A 24,047-nucleotide genomic window follows, 5' to 3' on the forward strand; every position below is an offset into this window, starting at 1 on the left:
CTGTGGCTCTGCTTTGCTTCTCCACGCTGTAGAATAGTGCCAGAGAGAGATCCCTAATTACATATTTAAAGGCGCTTGGCCCAAACTCAACAACTGTACATGAAAGGCACAAAAGTCTAAAAGCATTTGCTTTATTTATGGTTTAGGTCCCTCTGTCAAGGTTTTGTATGGTGGCTGGGTTAGGAATTTATAATGGTAACCCACTTTGTCTCTTAGGCCTCTCGACTGGTCTTCAATAAGTTGGTAGATCTTTTTCTTCGTCTTCCTCTTGTGTCACAAATTGGTGACATGGCAGTGCCCCCGGATGCACACATACAGCCCGAAAAACGCTCGGGCGAATTCCACTGACAGGCTGACACATGGCAATCTGTACGATTTTTGTAAAACATGCTGATGACGTGCAGTCCGTACGATTTTCCATAATTGCAATGGCTGTTTTTTCCAGTCAAGTGGTTGAATCACAAGGCTCTTTACTTCTTCTTGGCTGACTCGGGAGTACGAACGAGATATACAAACCCGCTTGGAATCATCTTCGGATGACCAAGGGAGATTCTTTGGACGCTTATTGCGAGAGATTTTGGAACTTTTTTTTACCAACCTCTTCATTTAAGAAGTTGAGCGGTTTTGTTGCGGACTCCCTACAGAGATTCGAGACTACTGCTTGGAACAAAAGTCAAATTCTATTTAAGAGTTGATGGGTCGTGCGAAACGGGGTTTTGCGATACATTTGGGAAATTTGACTTATCCCATTGATGAGATCTTGACTTAGAGAACCCAACAGACCTCTAACAATGAAAGTAGAAAGAGAAAGAGTTCCCAAGAAAAGAAAGATAAGGATGCACGACCCCGGCTCACTCTTCGAGAGAGGGCCAATTACATCAAAGAAGGGAAGTGTTTTGGTTGTGGGAATATGGGCACGTCTCCGCAAAGTGCTCCAAAAAGGCACAACAAGAACAAAATGAAGGCAGGCCAGAGAGTTCAAGAGCAGCAGAGGAACGTGGCAGAAAAGACAAGATGAAAGCAGGACTGGTACCAGATTGCATGGGTACTGACCCAAGCATGATTGATGAAAGTACAGAACTTTGCCGAGCTTGGGGCAAAGTGAAAGATCAAGAAGCCTTGATTTTCTTCGATGGAGGAGCCAAGGCCAACTTCATTTCACCCGAATTGGCAGCGCGGCTCGAGATTACACGCGAAGGATGGGACCATCAACGGAGGCAGTTCTAGCGGCACCCGTACGGGACATAGCCATTACACCTGTCATTGGCAATCTTTGGTTGCATTGTCAGGGGTATTTGGGGCACGAGGACTTTTACATAATGCCCTTAGAAGGTTGTGACGTCCTCCCAGGAGTCCCTTGTTACCATAAGAACAATGCCGTGGTCGATTATCGAGCACAAATCTATGAGAAAGAGCTTTTGGCAGTAATCCACGCTCTTACTCAGTGGTGACATTACTTACTCGGAGCCGATTTTACGGTCTTCATTGATCATTAGAGTTTACGCTACTATAGAAGTAACTTTCGAAAAAGTAGATGCAGTGGGCTAACATCTTGTCACAGTTTCATTTCCAGATTATCCATGTTCAGATAGAAGAACTTGGTGGCTGATGCTTTGTCTCGGAAGCCGCTAGTCTTGGCTATTTCCGCGATTCATCATAGAAGCTTCGAGGACATGGTTGAGCAGTATGCCACAGATCCGGACTTTTCGGATGTATTCACTCGAATACAGAATGGAGGTAGTAGCGGGATATTCCATACATGATGGCTACTTGATGAAGAAAACGATGTTGTGCGTTACACAGCCGTTGAGGGAAAAGGTTTTGACAGAGCGCCATTGTCCACCTTTTACAGGTCATCGTGGAATTGACGCCACCTTGAAAGGTATGGAGTGTTACTTCTTTTGGCCGAGTCTCAAGAAGGATGTTGCTTGGTATGCCAAAAGGTCAAGTTTGACAGGCATAAAGCACAGGGATTGTTACAGCCTTTACCCATTCCCACCCGCCCCTGGGAAAGTATTGCTATGAATTTCATTTTTAATCTCCCGAAGACATAGAGTGGGCATGATGGCATTTGGAGTGTCATCGACAGATTTAGCAAGCAAGCTCACTTCATTCCACTGAAGAAAACAGTCAAGCCGAATCATTTAGCGAGATTGTTCATTGCTCAGATTTTCAAATTACATGGCATGCCTGAGACAGTAGTCTCTGATAGAGATCCGCCATTCACGAGTTTGTTTTGGAAGGCTATTTGGGAGAACATTGGCACACGGTTGCAGTTCTCGTCATCTTTCCACCCGCAGACAGATGGGCAATCTGAGATTGCAAATTCAATCGTACTCGATTTATTGAAGTCTTACATTTCTGATCAGAAGACTCAATGGGAATTTTTTTGCCCTTGGTGGAATTTGCTTACAATAACTTGATCCACTCTTCGACGGGGAAGGCGCCATTTGAGATCATTGAAGGTGCTCCGAAGGTTCCACCCTTAGCACGAAATTTTTGAAGCCGACCAGTACACGAGGGACTTGGACACTGCTTTTGCCAAGGTCCGGGAGGCTTTAGCGAAATCTCAGGAAAGACACAAGAAGGTAGCAGATCGACATCGTCGCGATTGAAATTAAAGGAGAAGGATTGGGTGCTCTTATGTTTTGAGAAGGCATGCCTAAGAAAGAAAAAGGGAAAGCAGCGGCTTTTTCCAAAGCTTAGCATGAGGTACTATGGCCCTTTCCAGATAAAAGAAAAGCTAAATGATGTCTCCTTTAGACTGAAGCTGCTTGATACTTGAAAGATTCACAATGCTATCCATGTGAGTCTATTGAAGCCTTTTAAAGGCGATGTGCCCAATGATGGGGAGCCAGATGAGCAACCCGAAGTGGAGGAAAGGGAGGAGATAATCGTTCCAAAACAAATATTGGCACACAAGGACATAAAGATTAAAGGTAAACTAATTAGGCGGTTCTTGGTTGAATTCAAGAACTATCCTGCATTGTATGCGAAGTGGATGGAGAAGGAGGACTTAGCAGATACTTCTCAGATTTTGGAACTTTACCTTGAAGCATTTGATTTAGTATAGTCTACTCCGATAGAACCCCGATTTCAGCATGGGTGAATCTAGTGCAGCGGGTTTGCACAAGAGGGGAGTCACTCCGCTCCTTTGTCAAGGGATTACCCCGATTTTGAATAGTCACTGATGTCCCCCTCTGGGTTTCAGGGATACTGGTGGGTTGACAGTATTCTGTTGTATGACTTTATGAACTGGAATTTCCAAAAATAAAAATGATTGATTTGTACTAGACTTGTTTGAGTGCAGGAACTGAAAGACGAAATGACTACAGCATTTCGGTCTCATAAATCTCTATAGACATGATTGCAATAAGGATTAGTTAATCGGGCATCTATGAGGTCCCGAATGGATCTAGATGCGATTACTATATACGTTGCCGATTAATCATGGTCTGAGATTTGGAATGAATTTGTATGTGATTTGTCATGTGATGTCCGGTGATGTGACTGTCAATTTGTACAAGTGCTAGATGTGTTGTGTCTAGTGCGTTGGTACTAACAGTCAGTGTCTACTAAGATAGTTTATGGCCTCTGTCTGTTTTGTAGGCGTAATCGAGGGCGATTACATTTCTTTCAAGAGGGGGGTATGTCACAAACTGGTGACATGGTAGTGCACCCGGATGCACACAGATATAGCCCGAAAAATGTGCCGCGAATTCCGTTGACAGGCTGACACGTGGCAATCTGTACGATTTTCGTACAACGCGCTGATGACGTGGTTGTCCGTACGATTTTCTGTAATTTGCGCTGGTTGTTTTTACGCTGGCTGATTTGGAGTAAAAGCTTTTGGGCATGATGCTTTTGAGTTAGAAGTTTTGAGTTATTTTGGGGCTTTGCTTTTGGGCATCCCTTGTAACAATAAATAAGTTTGTTGGGGGGTCATTACACAGAGCATCTGGACGTAGAGTCTGACTGTGAGTCCCCGCAGACTCCCTTGTACTTTGCACCAAGGTTAATATTGTCACTTGCACTTCTAACCCTATGTGCACGTGGACAAGCTACTTCAGGTCTAGGGTTCAGATCAGCTTAGGAAGTGTCCTGCACCTTTGTGAGCCTGTGCGCAGGCCGTGCATGTCCAGGCACTTAGAGTAGTTGCATATTCTCCGGTTGCACACAGCATGATCATCAGCATGACAGTCGGTATCCATCATGTGCATTTTACAGTGCACAGAACCCATTTTCCCAATTTATCCATTTTTCACTTATTATTTAATAAGTGACTTTTGTTGGAAAACTGGGTAGGGCAATTTTGCTAAGTCAGTATATAAGAAACCTAGCACTAGCACTTCCTAGCAGAAGAGGCAATAGAAGTTCTAGTGACTTGCAGTGCACCTTCTCAGCAAGACCGGCAGGAGACTTAGTGTTTTCAGCCACAAGACAAGCTCGGCATTTTTGGACTTCCTAGATCAGCGAGCGTTTCCAGATCCAGCACTTGACGCCAACAGATTGCAGATCAGGCCTAGCGTTTCTGCATCTTATAGATTGCCTAGCGTTTTGCAGTTTTCCAGCGTAAGATCAGCCCATTGCATCAGCGTTTCAGTTTTCAGCACTTAAGACACTGCAGAATCAGCCCCTAGCCTCGCAGATCTCACCTTCCCGCAGCAGATCCTTGCCGTACCGTTAGATCACGTTTTCAGATTCAGCCCGCTGCCCGCAGATTTCAGCATATGCGTTTTTAGTGCATTGTTGTCGCGTCGTCGCCATCGCCATCCTCGCCGACATAGTGTCATCAGCAGAAGTCAACGTTCCGTCCTCCTCGTCGTCATCATTGTCGTCGACATCGTCGGCAGGTCCATTGCATCTAGACCATTGTACCAGATTTATGCAATCAATAGCATAAACCTCTCTCGCCATAGAGAGGGGGGCCACACAACAGAATGTTATTCTCTGTTTTGGATCATTTTGGGCGAAGCGAGCATGCTTACGTGTGTCTCAAGTGCTCCCGCACGCAATGGAACAGTTCCCCTTTGAAACGGACGAGTTTTCACACGAGAAAACTCTCTGTTTTCGCAATCCTTCGCGATGGAACTGTGCGTACCTGTGGGGTAGTAATTAGCTAATCCGGTTCCTATTAAGAAGGCTCTTGCCTTGGCAAACGTGCATAAAACCCCCAGAATGTACATGCTCATCTGAGGAGCCCAACTAGTGGGGCGTTACCATATGTGCAAAGGAAAGAGAGAGATGCACGAGAGCGAATCATCGCGCTACATAGAGCAAGGGAGAAGGCAAGATTTCCATCAAAGCTGTGATCACATGCACCCACTACTCACGCACACACTGTTGAGCAAAAATCAGCCCCCTCTATCAAAATGGGCGCCCCCAGCTGGGATGAGCTTGGCAAGTGCACATGGAGCCGCCAAGTGTCTAGTTTGCCTCTTTTGATTTAATTTCCTAGTACCCACCGACTTATAAGTGTAGCGAGGGGCCTAAATGACGTTGAATTGAGCCTAGACACCCTTTTACTACTCGGATTTGAGTGCCGATTGGCCCGACCATCTTGTGGCGACCTACCCTTCTCGTCTGTGGGTGAAACTCTCGGCCATCGGTCGTTTCACAATTGCCATACAATGTCTGTCCATTTGCAACTTCAAAAAGAGGCTCTCAAAAATTAAATAAAAATCATCGGAAAGAAACCAACAACTAAGCAGTTGCCACGTCCTTGTGATACTCACATATGCATGTTACCAGATATAGAAACATTAAGTCGTTGATGAACATTCCTCCCGCATAACCTAACAAGGTCCGAGCCGAGAGATTCAAGGACTCCCTCATCACTCTTCCCGCATAACCAAAAAAGGTTCGGGCCGGGAGATATAGAGGCCTTTTACAACCAAACGCCCCCCAGACCGCAGCCTGCGTCGTTTGGAGGTGCCGAGAGTAAACACTGCTCAGACTTCTTAATTCTTCCCCCGTAAATAACCATCCAGGTTTGGGCCATAAGTAAAAATAAAAAACAACACTTTTCAAACATTTCAATACTCCCCTCGCAAATATCCACAAAGGTCCGGGCCATGAGTATGAACTAGCATTCTCAAACATCATTTCTCAGTACTCCACCCGGGAGTAAAATCACCAATCATTGAAACCAGTATTTAAAACCAGAGTCAAACAATTCAAATCGGCACCAAGATAGGTTTAAAACAGATACCATCCATTTCAAACAATATTTCCTCAAACAGAGTTCAAAAGTATCTAACAACTAAAAAAGTCATTTAGGTTTTTGTTCGGATAGCCAAACTTTGAGGACGACTGGCTTGTCCTTTTGCATGAGGGTAATAGTTCGGTTCCAAATGTGGAGTGTCGCATCATTCTTGTCGTGCCAAGGCATGCCCAAGATAACGTCGCAATTGCCTAACTTCATAATGTGGAAATCCGCTTTTCCATGATAATCTTGGATAGTCACTGGAAGAGCACCAATGAGAGGTACCACTTTTTGAGTTTGCCCTGTGGCTAGCTCGGCTTCAAGTTCTCCACCCTCTACATCATAATGAAAGTGCATCTGCTTCAAGAATTTTGGGTGGATGAATCTCTTTAAAGCTCCTGGGGTCAAAGAAAATTAGGGCTTTGAAGCCGTTAACTTTGCCATATGCTCGACACAATTCGTTTGTACTTTCAAGGCGTATGCCATAGATATTAGGTACTAGTCCAATAGCGGGCGTTGGGGTTCTGTCAACTATTGGTGCGGGCGTCGGCTCCGTTGGTCTATCAGTGCGATGGTGACAACTAGAATGGTTATGCCCTGTTTGAAAGCATCCAAAGCATCGGCCTTCTTGTAGTAAGGTGTCTCGTTGTTGAGGCGTCAAACAAGGCCTTTGCGATTGATTTTCACGAGACTCTCGAGAATTTGTTCGTTGTTGCCAAGAGTTGTAGTTAGTGGCCGGAGGTTCTTCTGTGGTAAACTCTAGCTTTCCCTTCATTAGTTTGCAGCCGACCGCAGCATGGTCCATAAGCTCTTGGTGGTGGAGACTTGCTTGAAGAGAGAATATTCTTGCAATGGTGATGGTAGTCCAATGGTGTATCGCTCGCATTGGGCCTCCAAGGGAACGAACCTAAAGGACACTGGAAGGTACACGTTGAGAAACCTTTGGTTATAGTCATCCATGGTTTCGGTAGCAAGCATTTTCAAGTTGTCCCACTCTGCCAAATTTCGGACTTCAAAGAGAGAAGTCATGTAACTGCGTGCAAAGATTGTCTTGAAAGCTTGCCAGGTCCTCCGAGCATGCGGTTGTGTTGTTGCGATTGAACTCCACCACTGCATCGCATTATCTTTAAGAAATCCCGTTGCTCAAGAAATCTTGGATTCTTCTGTATAGTTTTCCAAAGCATAAATGTTGTCGAATTGTTGTAGGAATTGCAATGCTTTCTTCTGATCTTTCACCTTGGAAAAAGTGAAAATATTTATTGTCGTGCCGCAATCCTTGAAATCTTTCGGTTGGTTAGGTGCGTATCTCGGGTACGGATAATAAGGGTATCCATTTGGGCTCCAACCATCGTAGCCTGGTGGCGGTGGTGGTGGGGGCAACGGCGGTGGCAAAGGCGGTTGCACAGGGTCAGGGTCAGATGGCTGCACCATATTCCTAAAGACTCCTCCAATCGGAACAGACGGCTGGGAAGGTTGCCGGTTGGAAGCTTTTGTACTTTTTGGTGCCGGAGGAGGAGGTACCACGTGCGGCATGAGAGGGGATAACATGTAATTCAAAAACTGTTGAAAACTTTGCAGCATCATAAGATTCTGCCGAGGATGCTATCAAAGAATTTCGCGAAGCTCGTCGAGGAGAAACTGCAAGTATTCTGTTGAATCCATGAACTCCATGTCTTGGGTTCTTTATGGCTTATGCCTTGTAAGACAGAGCGGTGCAGACGGGAGCGCGCGATGAAGTAAGGGTGGGAGTGGCTAATAAGTCCGGGGTCTGTCTAGCGTCTGGACATGAGGATTCTTCAAATAAAATTCCAGTAGACTTTGGAAGCGCCGGTTTGCTCTGTCTGCTCTTTGGTGGGACCGGTATGCTTTCAAAAAAGCACACATCTGAAGCTTTGATACCACTGTCACGAGATGGGCACCCTGTGCGGACAGAAAAGAACAGATTGAACAAACTTTTAGCACTTCAATAACAACTGAATTGAAAGAGAGAGAGCACACGCGACACGGAGTGGCGGTATTCCACCCCAGAGAGTACCGGCCTTAAACCTTGGCGCCCCTTTCGGTATTTCTCTATATTACTTGAACTCAGTACAATGCCAGTACTCGCGTTCTGCACCTTCACCTGGAAGTGTGTCAGAGAATGAGCCCTCTGCATATGTTTAAAGGCCCTTGGTCTTGAAAAGCAATTACATGAGAAGCAGTCAAACTCAAAAGCATCTGGTCCCAAAAGCACTAGTGCCCAAAAAGCTACCAACGCGTCTTGCGGAAATCCGTACAGCTTGTCAGCGCAAAATCCGAAAATCCGTACAATAGTGCCACATCATCAGCACTCCGCGCTTGTGTGTGTGGGCTTGCTTTTTTTTTAATGCCTTTATGTCATTAGGGCCCCATTGGACGGGGTCCCATAAGTTGGTGGGAACTATTTAAAAAAAAAAAGCCACTCGGCAAGACTTTGCAAGTTGGTAAAACTTCTTGTGCTGTTTTTGCTTCTTCGCTTAGGGTTTAGGCCCCTCGGTCGAGATTTGCAAGTTGGCTCCGTTCTTCAGTGGCTTGACACGTTAGCAGTTTGTGACATGCTCTGGCCCGAAAGACCCTTTCGGTATTTCTTTCTTTATTGCTCAATCTCATATAACTCGCGAGGGTCCCACTCTTTGCGACTCTATGTCCAGATGCTCTGCGAGAGATTGGCCCCAAGGGTCCTTGTAAAGAGTGCAAGGGATGCCCAAAAGTAGAGCCCCAAAAGCATGATCCAAATCTGGCATTAAAACCTTGCTGTCCATACGCTGCTACGTCAGCAGAATCTTTGCAATTTTAGACTAGGTGCCACGTCAGCAGTAGCCCATGATTTGTGCTGATTTGACCAGCCAGCCACGTCAACCTCTTTTTAGGTGCCTTGCTTTATTGAGGTTTAGGCCCTTGGGCCATACCTCATAAGTTTGGTCACGTTAGGTTTTTAATAAAAAACCCTAACCCCTTTTATCTTCATGCCACGTCACTAACTTGTGACACTGTGTTGTGTTACTAGTGTGGCAAATGCTAGTTGACCTGCAATTTACGTAGAGTGGAGTTCTTTGAATAAGATGCTAATTTTTCCTTGAAAAATGTGGCGCTGGGAAGGTGGAAATGGGGGTAGTCTGAAGGTGTGCCTGCTTAACCAAAGCGCGTCTAATGACATTTTGAGAACTTCTAGAATCAAAGAATATGACAACTCTTTGACCATTGACATGAACATAACATTTAATGAGTTCTTTATCATTGAAAGTCTTCTCTTCCTTATCTTCTAGCTCTACCAAAGTCATGGTATTAACTTGAGGGGTTGAAGTAGTAGGATCAGATATAGATTATTTTTTAGGACACTCCTTTTTAACATGACCTCGAACATGACAATGGAAGCACCTATGTTTCTTTGCATACAACTCTTGTTCTTCTTTCGTTAACGGTTAATTGCCCATTGAAAATCCCTTTCGCTAGGGGAGAGTCTATGTTTGTCCTCTTTTTGTTTGCCCTTTTCCTTTTCCTTGTCATTCTTTGAATTAGATGGAGAAGTGGATTGAGAAGAAGAGTTAGGAGAGTACTTTGAATTATTATTACCATTTTTATTAGAATTCTTCTCCTTTAGCAGAATCAAGAGAGGAAGATTTACCATTTAGCATCTTGAGCTTACTCTTTGAATGCTTCATAGCTTGAAGTTATGCCAATTGGATAGCTTTGGACAATGTCTTTGGATCATTGGTGCAAGTTGAATTGTCCATATTAAAGAGAAAGGCCTTAAACCGTTTCTCATGTGTCTTCCTTTAGCTGCAACATTCGGTTGGCATAAGATATAACATGTTTACCATTATGTGACAGAGCCCAAAAGTTCTCTTTCAATCTCTTCAAGTACTATGGAGGCAAAAAATGTGCCTTGAGAGGCTCTTGGAACTCCTCTTGATTGAGTGTGAGACGTATCACCAAGAGAGATGCTTCATTGGCCGCCTCGTGCGCAAGAGTTCTTCTCCATCGTCTTCTCTTTTCAGATGATAGGAGCACCTGTGAGATTCATAGAGGCTCAAAGAACCTTTTTACTTTTGGACTTTGGAACAACTTCAAAGTAAGCATCGAATTGATGCAACCAAACATTACTTACCATCATACTTACTAAATTGTATCTTCTCAAGAATGGGTGTATAAATGTTTGATGTCCTCTTTGTGGTAACCTCTGTAGCGTCTTGTAATCGAGCTCGGGCAGTGCATTAGATCGATATGCTAGAGAACAAATAAGATGACCGATGCTATTAGGTTTGGTCTCATGTTCGTCCTGTGGTTACTTAAGACATGTGATATCTTGATAGTTCCATCCTCTATGCAGGAGATGCATGATGCAATAGTTGGTATTGATGGTGCCTCTTGTCTTTTTATGCACCAAGAACAAGATTTTTCAATTTGTAGTAGATTTGGAGACTCCTTGTGCCAAGGTTAAGGAGGCTTTGCAGAAGCAGTAGATAAGCATCGACGCGACTTGTAGTTGAAGAAGAATGATTGGGTGCTTCTTAGATTTGAGAAGCCACGCCTGAGAAAGAGGAAGGGTAAGGAGAGGCCTTTTTCAAAGGTAAGTATGCAAGACTATAGGCCCTTCAAGGTTTCAGAAAAGATCAATGATGTATCCTTCTGTCTGAAGTTGCAAGATACTTGGAAGATTCACAACGCTTTTCATGTGAGTCTATTGAGACCTTTCAAGGGTGAGGTGCTAGAGGACAAGGAGTGAGAGGAGTAATCACATGTAGAAGAATCCAAGGTGTAACAAGGACGGGTACCACGTGCCAATGGAAAAGAACAGATTGAGCAACTTTAAGCACTTAAAATAAGAACTGAACTGAAAGAGATAGACGACACGAGACGGGGAGTGGCGGAGTTCCACCCCAAGAGAGCACTGGCCCCAAAGGTTGGCGCCCCTTTCGGTATTTCTTTATATTGCTTGAACTCAATACAACGCCACTACTCTAGACTCTGCATCTTCTCCAAGAAGCATGCCAGAGAATGAGCCCTTGGCTCATATTTAAAGGCCGTTGGCCATGAAAGCAGTTACATGAAAAGCTACAAACTCAAAAGCATCAGGCCCAAAAAGCGGGTGCAACTGAAAATGGGGAAATCTGTACACTGACCACGTCATTAGTAGCAGCGCAAAATGTGGAAGTCCGTACATGCTACCACGTGGCACTGTCACCGCAATATGCGAAATTCCGTACAGGTCTGCCACGTCATCAAGACTTTACGCAAGGGATTTTGGTGTGGGTCCTGCTTTATTTAGGTCACTTGGGCCCCATCCAACGGGGTCCCATAAGGTGGTGGGAACTCTTCTTTAAAGATAGGCCACTCGGCAAGACTTTGCAAGTTGGTAAAACTTGTTCTACTGTTTCTAGGGTTTAGTTTCTCGGTCGTGATCTGCATGTTGGCTCTGTTCTTCAGTGGCTTGACACGTCAGCAGTTTGTGACACAAGGAGATTCTTATACCAGAATAGGTCCTAGCGCATAAGGAAAGGAAAGTAAGGATAAGCTGGTCCACAGGTATTTGTTCAAGTTCAGGAATTATCCAACTCCTGATGCGAAGTGGATGGAGGAGGAGGACCTAGCAGATACTCCTCAAATTTTAGAGCTTTACCTTGAGGCTTTTGGTTTAGCTCCGTCTATTCCAAAAGTCAGCAAGACATTCGTGAGAAATCAACACAATTTGGATGTGATTTCTATGTAAGTTGTAATGATCACGATTCGTGTTTGAGATCTTGACGGGGATAATGATGTGAATGTGAGTGTGATTGTTCAGTGACTTGTGTCTTTGCGTTCGTGTATGGTTTATGTAGTCAAATGCATGTGCATAGAGTCAATGTCTATTTGAGTTATTTTCTTGTCCACTATCTGTTTTGTAGGCGTAATTGGGGACAATTACTTTTCTCTTAAGGGGAGGATATGCCACAAAGTGATGACGTGTCAGGCCAACACTTTTGAGAGAGAGAGAGAGAGAGAGAGAGAGAGAGAGAGAGAAAGAGAGAGAGAGAGAGTTGTACAGACGGATCTAGAAGAAGTGTTGTGATTCTCGCCGTAAAACGTGGCACAAAATGCAGGTTGTACGGTTGCTGACGTGGAAGGCCGTATGTGATGATGTGGCAGCTTTAATGCTCAACTTCTAGGGACCGATGGCCTTTGGCCAAGGTGCCTAGCTTTTGTATCAATGCCTAAGTTGTGTGCCAATATTGTTATCCAAAATATGGCAATATATAACGTGATTGGGATAGAACTAAACCATTAGCGGACCATTAGGGGATGTTTGTGATATCCTTTGAAAGAAGGAGCCGGGACCCCCACACTTGACCTTGCAATGAATTTGCCATATCTCTGCCCTCCAATAAGCATTCCACTACAAGTCACTTTGCAGCCTGTGCGGGTACGCCAAATAGTCCACATTGCTTCGTTGATTTTGCTCTCCTTTACCATAGGCCTTCCCCTTTATTCCTCCTAACAGACATGTTTATAGACTCTGCACGTGCAAAATTTATCTTCCTTGGTCGTCTACCTGGTGAGTGATTCTTGGTGATTGAACTGTACTCCGCTCAATGAGTTACTCATTCTCAACATTATTCCCCTCTGTTGGCAGCCTCTTATTTCAATAATTTTCCTTATTGCCCGTTAGAGTTGAGGGCACCTTATGGCATGGCGTTCCCTCGATGGCTTCATTAATGATCTGTTGTGAGCTCGTTGGTTGCCTCTCTATCTTATTGTAGAGATAGTGGGAACCACGTACATAAATGTCATACCGTAGGACAAAGTATACTCGCCCTAGTGCATGGAGGCTACAAGAGGTTGTCAGGCTCTTGGAGAACATACTTGAGCCCTATCTACTCGAAGCTACACTCACCTGCATGTTAGGCGCTACAACACCCGCAAGCAAATCTCATTGATTCACTAAGCAAAAAAGTCCAAACGCAACCAAACTTTTAGGTCGGATAGGCAATGCCTAAAGACACATTTTTATTTTTATGCCCTCAAATCCCTCTTTTGACCACTTTCCAAAATTGTGCTTATTATCTGCAGGGCAGATTTGACCTAATTGTTTTTGGTCTCGAATGTAACCTAGAGCTTAGCAATGATACCCCAACACACCTCCTATACATGAAATGCAATTTTGTTATGTAAATCTTGAATTATGAGTAGGTTTAGAAGGAAGTTAGCTGCAACAAAAACACGGTCTTACTGCAAGAGACTTACAATGTCATGAAGAACTTTCACCTGTGAACCCGATGAAGCGGACAACACTTCAAACAGACACTTCACGAGGGAGTTTTGAACTTGAGAAAGAAGGAGAGTACACAATGCTCTACAGAAACATCGTACACTTATTATCCAAAAACTTAAGTTTTGGGTGAAACTGTCGCACATCTGTCCACTCGGGAATCCGATCGATGCGGGGAATGGCTTGTTGGATTCCTCTAACCTAGAACTACATATACATCATGCCACATGCCCACTGTCGTGTAACAACATTTGTCAAAACACTTGTACAAACCATTTTGTGCAAGAGGGTTTCAAATTGGAAAATTGGCTCTAGAAGTCGATGAAGCCTGTCCAAGTGGCACATAGCCATGTGCATGTGACAAGATGATATAATGGATGCGGATGATTTCGGAGGCACGGGACAAGGGGTTTTTTAGTCCCATTGGCTTCTATGAATTGCAGATGGAATGGATGCGGATGATTTTGGAGGCACAGGACAAGGGGTTTTTCAGTCCCATTGGCTACAAGAGGGTTCTTACAACAGGTACTTGTATCTTTTTGGTGACTAGCATTGGTCTTTACGGTTTTGTCACAAAATTGGCTCACGGCCATGGATTGTGATGACTATCCGCAATGGTTTCATGTCTTTGTTATGTGGGCTGCATGTTTGCAAGAGGAACTTGAGGAGCTTCAGGTGCTTAAAGTGTTGTAGGGGCCCTAGGAGAGAGGAGCGCGAGCTGCTCTCTGGCTAAATATTGCAGCAAATGGACACATTGGCACCAAATGCATGGCAGGGAGACATTTGGAAGCTGAGTGACCCTCAAACTAGCAAAGGATGCAGGAAAAGTAGGCAACCAATGGGGCGACCCTGAAACTGGCAGAGCATGCAAGGCAAGTGGACACTCGGCCACACATGCATGGCACATGCAATGCAGGTGGACTCTTGGACACCACATGCGTGGTACATGCAAGGTAGGTGGACACTTGGATAGACCATGCATGGCACATGCAAAGCAAGTGGATGCTTGGGCAAGGCCATGGCAAGTGGCAAATTATGTATGGCAAGTGGTCTCATGCACTAGGTGACTCCAAAAGCCTGCCAATTTCAGCCAGGGCGACCACACACACAAAGGTGCTTGCAGCAAAGCAGCTAGCACTTGTCCAAAGCTGCCATTTTCAGCCAAGGGCGACCCCACACAGATTCTTGCAGCCAAGCTACTGGCCATTTGCCTAAAACAGCCCACGAGAGGCTCCGTTAGAGAGGGAAGATGTTAACAAATGGCACATCTGCCATGTTTAAACACGCGTGCGTGCACACACACATTTTTTTAAAGGTCCGAATAGCCAGTTGTATAGGTCTTTTACAGTCTCTCTCTCTCTCTCTCTCTCTCTCACACACACACACACACACACACACACACACTGTGGTAATACTATGGATTTAATTTTGTCCTCCTCCTATAGGGTTTTTTCCATAAAAAAACCCCCCTTCCCCCCCCCCCCCCCCCATTGGCAAAATAGGGCCCTCATTATTTCACTGTGCCACCGACTCTTTTTGATATGGGACAAAATATATAAGGACTCTTTTGTAAAAGAGCAAGAGGAAATCCTCAGCTATCATCACAAAGGGAAGGCGGCTCCTTCCACCCTTGGACCATGTACTCGCGCTCTCTCCCCAGGCAATAATATCTTCTGACGCCTGAGGGGCTCTCACAGCAAGGGGCGGCTCTGCTCTTTCACTTCGGGTGCTCAGGAGGCGTGCAAACCAACCTATAAATACTAAGGTGAGGGCACTCCTTAGCCCTCACTTAGCTTATGATTTAGTTTCTGGTTGTGGTTATCCCACTCTATGTCGTTACTACTTGAACTTCCTAAAGCTATGGAGCTTGCAGCTCAAACTCCTCAGGTATTGTGGTCTAGTTCAACTCTCGTTTGCTTCCTCTATGATTTACTGCCAGCGACTATCTTTACATAATGGGATTGACTGGCTCCTCTTGAGCCGGGCAATGAAAAGGAATAGAGGTAATACCATGGCATATATTGGTGATTAATGGTTGTTCTGCTGCTTTGTGTGGAAAGTAACTAGGAACTGTCGAACTCATTAACTGCATATGATCATAGGAAAGGATGTTTTGTTAATCCATGTGCAGGAGAATACCATATACAGGCACTGTTTTTTCTGCATAATAGCCGGGTCTTACCACAGGCTTTTTTTGAAAATGGCTCTCTAAAAAACAGCCGAAATACTTCACCTATGCTTAAATGAATAGGTGTTTATATGAGGCAGGATGTATGTGTGTATAGGAGTATGTGGATGGAAGCATGATGGGTGGTTTGGCTTATTGGCTGTTCTTAAACATCAGGTACATCAAGATATTTGCATAGGAGTTGGTTGCTAAAAGTAGTTGATATCCACTGTTGGATTACAGTCGAGGGGTTTCTGCCTATTGGTTTTCTGGAAAGAGACTGCATGCAACACATACATCTCTCTACTATGTATTTGTTTTGAAACAGCGATGCTGATTAATTTGGTAAACTGTCGGGGCCTATCGGCTCTTCATACTATGTATAGTTGGCACCTCTTAGGCTAGTAAAAGAGGAATTGGCTGGAATGATTTAGCATACATTGGTAGATAGGCTTTTTCTGCTATTCTTTTGGAAAGGCACTATGTGCAGTAGGGCTGAAAAGCTGCGATATGATATTATAGATGGGTTTCCTTTTAAACCACTGCAGGGCATCACCATTTGCATGCTGTACCTAATTTCGGCATGACTGGTTTTTTTCTCAGAAAAATGGGGTTCTAATAACTAAGGTGTTGTTTAAATTTGCTTTACTGTGGGTTCTCACATTCCCTAGTATCGGCATAACTGGTTTTTTTTTTTAAAATGAGGTGACTCCTAGATTTTAGAGCAAAACTGAGGCACTAAGTACTCTTTATCACGGTGCTTGCTCACATTCTGAGGAAAGGATCATCATCTATATTTGAAAATAAAGTTGGATATAACCCAACGTTTTGGGTTTGCTTATGGTTTATGAAATGGTTCTCTGTTCAAACGGTTGGTGAAGGTAAGTATATGGCAGTTTTTTTGGCTTCAACAGAAGCTCGAAAAAGAGTATACCTAGCAGTCTTGCTAACCGGTTATGCTAGCATCTTATTGGTGGTTTGTTTAAAAAAAAGCGAGGTAGGTATCACCCTCATTTGGTACCATTGGTTGACAAAAAGTAAGTCAGATTTCACATCTCCTTAGCTAAAGGAGTACCTTTGATACCATTTGTTTTAATTCTGAAGGTAAGTATATGGTTACTGAGCTATGGATCTCGAAATAGTTTTGACTCTTAATGGACTTCACCATGTAAGAAGGTATATTATAAACACTCATTTTGTGAAAGAATAAGAAAAGATTGCTAAAAATACCAGTTCTAAATAACTTAGCTTGTCTAAAGTAACTAAAACCGATAAGATGGACATGGATAACAATTGATATGGTCCATTAATACCTGTAAAACACATCCAAGGCTAACTGAATTGTTGTCTTGTTTGGATGGATGCAGGTAAGGACTCTATCTTATCTTGGAGGGTTTCTTTTCTTTGGCAAGCAACATTACTGTTATGAAATATCCACTGAAGAATCGGGGAAGTTTGTTTACTATCAACCCCACTGAAAGAGGACCTCTTTCTTACAATCATTGTACTTAGATAATTCTGATACTGAGTTATTTTTGTACAAATCAGTGCATTGTTCCTTGGCCAGTTGTCTTTTGAATGTGAAAGTTCAATTATGTCTTATTAAGTAAGATTTAAACAGCTACACACACACACACACACACACACATACACACACACATTTTTTTAATTTTTTTTTGTAAATCGATTGATTAATTTACTAGTGGGAAACCTCAAAGCGAGGAAAACCCACTGCAAAGATCATATACAAGGGGAAAAGCACAAAACTACTCAGTTGTAGAGAGTAGCTAAAAACATTCATATGAAAGCTGATGCATCTCTAAGGTGATATCACCAACTTCCAAGCAAACTGTAACGATTGCCTAAGAGAAAACACACACACACACACACACACACACACACACACACACACATATTTTTTTTGTAAATCTGCTTTGATTAATTTACAAGTGAGAAACCTCAAAACGAGGAAAACCCACGAAAAGAAAGGGATACAAAACACGGAGCACTATGAGGCTCCGAAGGCTAGAAACAGCCAAAATAAATCCTGTAGGTATCAAGAGTGATGTCTCCAACGTCATAGGCAAAATACAGTGCTTGACCGAGAGATAATTTGAAATAGGGAAAGGGGTCAACAAGATTGCCGTGGAACATTAAGGAGTTCCTATGATGCCAGATGGCCCACATCGTCCAAAATCTGACCCAGGTGAAGAACACCGCAAACTGAGATTGCTGTGACCGAAGCACCCCCAAAAGCCAAAATCGTCTGTGAAAAGAGCCGGAAGGAAAACGCAGCCGAAGGGCAGTCGACACTTGCCCAATGAAGGCTCTGGAGTGACGACAACACCATAGTAAGTGTGGTACGGTTTCGTCAACTTCAAGGCATCTGGGGCAGCGGGAAGGCGCAATATGCCGAGCATGTAACACACTTCCAATAGGTAGAGCTCCCACCAAGCACCGCCACAAAAAAACATGTTCCTTCAAAGGCAGATGACTCTGCCAAATACGAGACAATGTGTGTTGCCACCACAAGGATGATTCGGAGAGCGACCACAGTTGATTATCCCGATGCACAATCCATACATCAGACTGAAGGATGGCATAGACACTGGCAACTGAGATGCAGTCCAATCTAGTAGTAGCCAGATTCCAATCAGAGAAGCGAGTCTCCATCCAGAGGAGGAATGGGCAAATGAGGAGCAAGCATGTTTTGGATTTCTGGCCAGAGAGGAGAATAGTGAAGACCCAACTGAAAGCGGGAGACGGCATCAGCGAAAGAAAGAACATAACCCGAGTCATCAACCACCTGATGCACCTGACAGATTCCTTTTGGGAAAGAAAATATGCTTGGCGAGGAGACCGTTGAACCAAAGTCCAAGCAAAAACCCTGCTCCAATGCAGATTCTCCAAGCGAAGAGAGTTACCCCCAGAGGATTGTCGACCATCCCAAGCCAAATGCGAAGTGACAACCTTCCAATCAACAATTAGAGAAGAAGTAAAGGGACATCCAGGAATGTGTCCTTTAAGCTTTCCAAAAACAACATCCCAATAAGTCAGTTTCCAAGGACCAAAAGAAGGGGTGACAATGTGCGCACATAAATGTGCGATCATGAGAGCCTAGGGTTGTTGCTGCTCTAACAAAACTGGCAACAACATAGCTTTCTGAGCCAGAAGATGACGTCTCAAGTCCAAAATATTCAACCCTCCAAGCCGCTTGGGAGAACACAGCTTGTCCATAGATAGAAGTCGAAGGCCCCTCTTGGTGGACGAGGTCCGCCAAAAATGTTCTAAAATATTGGACATGAGAGACTGCAAGCGCAACCGAGGCCAGGACGACAAAGGCAAGTAAAACTGCACATAAGCCACAAGGATGCATTGGACAATCCTGAGATGTACATGAAGTGGCCACGTGGACAATTTCCAATAATTCAACTTGGAATGTAGAGGTTGGAGCACCCAGTCCATTTTCTTCTTAGCCGATACATTCCAACCCAACGGATAACCCAAATGGCGAACCAGAACCTGGGGAGGAACAATCTCTCCAGGCCACAATATCTTATGCCAGTCACACTCCTTTAGAGGCAATAGCTTGGATTTGCAAAAGTTAACTTTGAGACCTGCTGCCAGTCCAAACAAGTGAAGAGTATGCATAATCTGTTGTACATCATCATAGTTATTACGAGGCATGAACAAAGAGTCATCCGCATAAGCCTGACCAGCAAACTGTCGACCAGAAGGTAAAGTCAAGCCATGTAGCCTACCAGTGGAGGCCAAGGAATCCAAATACTTAAACAAGGGATGAGTAGCGATCGCATAAAGTAAAGCACTCAGAGGACAGCCCTGCCTTACCGACTGTCCCAAAGGCCAAGATTCTGTGAGAGAACCATCCAGCAAGCCTGCAGAAGTACTGTATGCATACAAGAAAAGCACGACATGGGATAGCCTAGGCCCAAAGCCCAAATGTCGCATGGTATCCGCAATGTAATCCCAAAGAACAATATCAAATGCCTTTTCAATGTCGACCTGCATGACTAATACATCCTGTCGAGTATATTTTGCATATTCCATACCAATAATGACATTCGCGAGGTTATCAGTAATTTGACGTCGTGGAATAAAGCCGTATTGAGATTGATGCAAGCCTTCATGCAGAAAGCATTTGAGTCGGTTAGCAAGCATTTTTGCCATTAATTTATATACCACAGGCATAAGTGTAATAGGCTGCCAATGTGAAATTCTTCTCACAATGCATGTTTAGGGATCAGCTTGAGCAAACCTTCTTTCCAAGAGGAGTGTAATTCCTGTTGTTCCCAAGCTGTGTTCATCATGAACAATAGAGGCAACTTCAAATAATCCCAGAAAGACAAGAAGAATTCCACAGAGAGACCATCCCAACCAGGAGCTCTCCATCGACCCAAATCAAGCAAGCTTGCATACAATTCCGACCCAGTGAAAACAGCTTCCAAGTCTTGAGCCTGCCGCATCGAGAGAATGGAAGTAACATGCGATAGAAACATGTGACGCGCTTGGCGAGCTTCTCTCGTGGGAGAAGAAGGAGCCTCAAAAATCTTGCCATAATGAGAGTGTAGGGCTAGTGCTAGCTCTCGAAAAGTGGAGGTCCACTCCCCTGACGGTAATCTAACTCTTCGTATAGCTTGAGACTGCCTCGAGTGATGCAAATGCTGAAAGAATTGTTTAGAAGCACATCCTTTATCTGCAAAAGCCTGTTGACGAGCTCGAGTCTGCCATTTGGCCAACACACACACACACACACACACACACACACACATACACACATGAGCAGGGTGCTATTTGCCTTGAAGAGTCTTGTAACCGCTATACTGTTGATAAAGTAAACAAATACCACAGGGGTGCCTATTCAGGGACCAGTCCTGCGTAAGGGAGGGTTTTTGTTTGCAACAATGTTGTATTTGTGATCATAGTTGCCAAGAAACTCGTTTCTTCTTCAATCAAGAAACTTACGAAATGTTTGAAACGTTTCGAAATGTCTCTCGAATGTTTCAAAGGCGAATGCTTTCTAATAGCGTCTAAGTCGTTAATTCCATTAAAGTGTCCAACTCTAAAGTGAGTTTCTTGATCTCCTAGTCTCTTTATGCTGATCTGTGTGTATGTGTAATGAGTGTAAGCTCTTTAATTATACATGTTTTTGTTTGATGCTCTGAGATTCTAACTAAACTTCTATTGTCGCGTTTCATACAAAATGTTTTGAAACTTCGTGGCTATTGTGTCCATGATGCCTATAGGCTTTCGGTTAGACTTTTGTAAGCTTGCAAGTAAAACAAAGGATTCTAGCCCCACTTTTTGATTGAGAGAGAGAGAGAGAGAGAGAGAGAGAGAGAGAGAGAGGAGGATCAACAGTGGATGGCAGTTCAGGAGCAGCCTGAGCTGCCCCAGAATAGGATAGTCCAGCAGTCTTTGGATCTTATGGAGATTCAGTCGCAGGTGCTCCTCACAATAGGCACTGTTCACGGAAAGCAGGAGAGTGAGTCCTCACAGTTTGCTGAGGATTTCGACTATTCAGCAGGCTTCGCATCTTCGGCAAATGTCCTGCTTTCTGAGATCTTGCTAGCTTAGTTCTTCGCGGTTGGTCCGTAGAGATCTCCAGATGTTTCTTTGAGGAGTGGGCCATTATGCGTCGACAAGCTTTTCCTCCAGTTGTCAGGAACATGCCACATTTTCCTTGGTCCAGAGCGAGCTCCCAAGATTAGATTTAGACTGCAGGTTTTACATGAGGATTCTTTTTGGATGAGGGAGGCCGTCTATGGTGCCTCACAGGAGCAGACAATGGTTGAAGCCAATTACTCTATGGAGATCAGACAGTTTGCAGATTTGTTTAAGAGTCAGTTTAGAGAGGCCGTAGGGAAGTTGGTTTGGTCAGAGAGGTGCATCTTGGTACCTCTCCTTGGCTTTTGATGTGGACAGTGAGTGTGTCCCCCCTGCCTCTCTTACAGTTTGGTTGTGCTGTAGATCCGCTTCCTTTTTTGGGGTGCATCATCAGGAAATGTTGTGGATGCAGATGATTTTGGAGGCACGGCCTAGGGGTTCATAGTCCCTTGGCTTTTGTGAGATACTACAGGAGGTTTTTACAGTGGATGCTTTATATCAGTCAGATATACAGCATTGGACTTTGTGGTTTTTGCTACATCACCCGAGGTGAACAGAGCTTCGGGTAGGTTCGTGTAGACTTGATCTCTTTCCATATAGCTACACTTCACCACCTGATTAGAGTTATCTTTATCCTCAGATGTATCCTGTGGTTTGTTATAGGGTTTTTCCCATGTATATGGAAGCCTCACTTTTTTGCGAGAGAGAGAGAGAGAGAGAGAGAGAGAGAGAGAGAGAGAGAGAGAGAGAGAGAGAGAGAGAGAGAGTTGGTTGGTTGGTTGTCAGGTTTACGGAACAGCAACAGCCAGATCTCTGCCTCCTTCAGCTCCAATGGGATGTACGTAATTTGTGCAAGCGAAGATTCACGTGTTTGCATATGGAAATATTATGATGCAAGCCTGCACTCCGCCCAAAAACAGAAATCTCTTTCAAGGTCCTATGAAGACTTCTCTGCTCAACATGTTTCTATTGCTATACCTTGGCCTGGGTCAGGCTTAAAATTAGCTCCAGAGAAATTAAAGATGGTGACATTGGAAAGGACCATTGACACTAGTCCTATCAGCATTTCACAGGATAAGTGTGAGCTTGAGAGGACGTGCAGAAGCTCTCCCGACGCCGCAAGAAATGGGGAATCAGTGCCTGCCGACATTAAAGAACACGAGTGCGATGAATTAACAAGGACTTCGTCACACCTTTCAGAACAGAAGAGTAGTTGCCTAAGTGGCAGGGAGACAAGCTCAGAAATAGTGGCTTCTCCGATGCTTGATTCTTATCTAGAGGATTGCTGCTCAGCGTTATCGAAGGCTGGACATGATGAGCAAAATGGTAGTCGTCACGCTTTCTCTTTAGAGGGGGGAGGGTCTTCGGCCTGGCCTGAGGACAGCCTTCCATCACCTAGCTTTGACAGGAATTCCAGTCATGAAAACAAGCGGACATTTAGTGCAGGGGAGGATGTGACAGTGGACAAAAGAGTCTCTGCAGTCACAACAGCGTGGGGGCTGGTGATTGTTACAGCCGGATTGGGAGGAGAAATCCAAGTATTTCAAAATCAATGCGTGCCTGTATAAATTTTTGAGCGGAAATTCGTTGAAAGCCTGCCTGATTTTTTGCAATCCACAATGGATTATTAATGTATAAGCCTCAGCCCTCCTGCAATTGTCTTGAAGGTGTCAAGAGCGTAGGAGCTCTGGCAGCCCATTTTTTGTCGAAGACATTGGTTGGTTAGGGAGCTGGCTGGCCTCGACAGTGTTCAACATAATGAAGTATGACCACTCTCCTAACAGAAACATATGTTGGCATGTCGGAGAGGTTCAGTGTTGTCGCTCCTAGCCACCATTAACTATGTTACTAAGGCTGTGCATTGTCCCTTGCACTCTTGTATTTTTTTTTAGCATCCATTCTTGGTATTGTTAGAGCTCGCCTTTAAAGCAACGTCTCAAGCAAGTTGGTAAAAATATGTCCAAAACTCTCTTTTTGTATGTATGGTCAAGCTCACAAGGATTGTGTTCATGAGTGTTTGGAGGTGATCACAAAGAATAGGTTCATGTGTAACTAAATTGTGTCTGGAAATTTGCACTTAATATTTCAGTAAAGCAGAATCTCAAAGCCATTGATGCATTCTGGAAGATTTGTCATATTTGATTGCCATCGGTGCATTGCGAGGAGCGCCTAAGCCTTAACGTTGTCATACACTCGAGTTGCGAGCATATTAGAATGGTATGTGCCTTGCACGAGCGCTCCACCTACGTAGTTAGGTTTCTAGTTTTTACATGAACCGCGAAAACATTAGACCTAATCTCAGTGAAGTGTTCCCTTAAAACTAGCTTGGAGGCCTTCAATTTCTGAGAATCAAAATATGACTTATATGAAATGCACTAATGTCATCTCCATGCTTGAGTCTGCAAAACAACCAATACTAGGAGCTTATTCAACATTTTCATAGGATTAAATTATAAGGCAACACTTGGAACTCAAGCTTCTTCCTGGAAGAGTGACACTGGAGCTTGGTGTTATTATGTGATAACACATTATGATTAGGTTGTGCTAAGAAGGCTTCTGAAGTTTAAAGGATATAAATTGTGAGGGACGACATGAATTCATGCATTGTTTAAAAAAAAAAAGATTTAGGATTGAATGCACCCGACAAAGATTTATGATTGCATGCAAAGAGACATATTTCCCATCATTCAATCTGGTATTTGTCCTTTATGATGGGTATAAAAGTTACACATTCATAAGTGATTGTTTAGAAGAAGTGTACCTAGTACTAGGAGGTTGTGTGAAAG

General features: G+C 44.0%; 1 protein-coding gene across 1 annotated transcript in view; it reads left to right on the plus strand.

Annotated features, from left to right (window-relative positions):
* LOC147449803 (uncharacterized) overlaps nucleotides 1-23,176 on the plus strand; it is a 40,411-nt gene extending 17,235 nt beyond the window's left edge. The window contains exon 7 of the mRNA XM_086522166.1: nucleotides 22,048-23,176. Coding sequence (XP_086378292.1) covers nucleotides 22,048-22,829 — 782 coding nt within the window. The 3' untranslated portion in view covers nucleotides 22,830-23,176. The remainder of the gene's footprint in view (nucleotides 1-22,047) is intronic.
* The last annotated feature ends 871 nt before the right edge of the window (nucleotides 23,177-24,047 follow it).

The sequence above is a fragment of the Adiantum capillus-veneris genome, chromosome 10, assembly GCF_014529385.1.
Source record: "Adiantum capillus-veneris isolate H3 chromosome 10, ASM1452938v2, whole genome shotgun sequence".
Classification (NCBI taxonomy): domain Eukaryota; kingdom Viridiplantae; phylum Streptophyta; class Polypodiopsida; order Polypodiales; family Pteridaceae; genus Adiantum; species Adiantum capillus-veneris.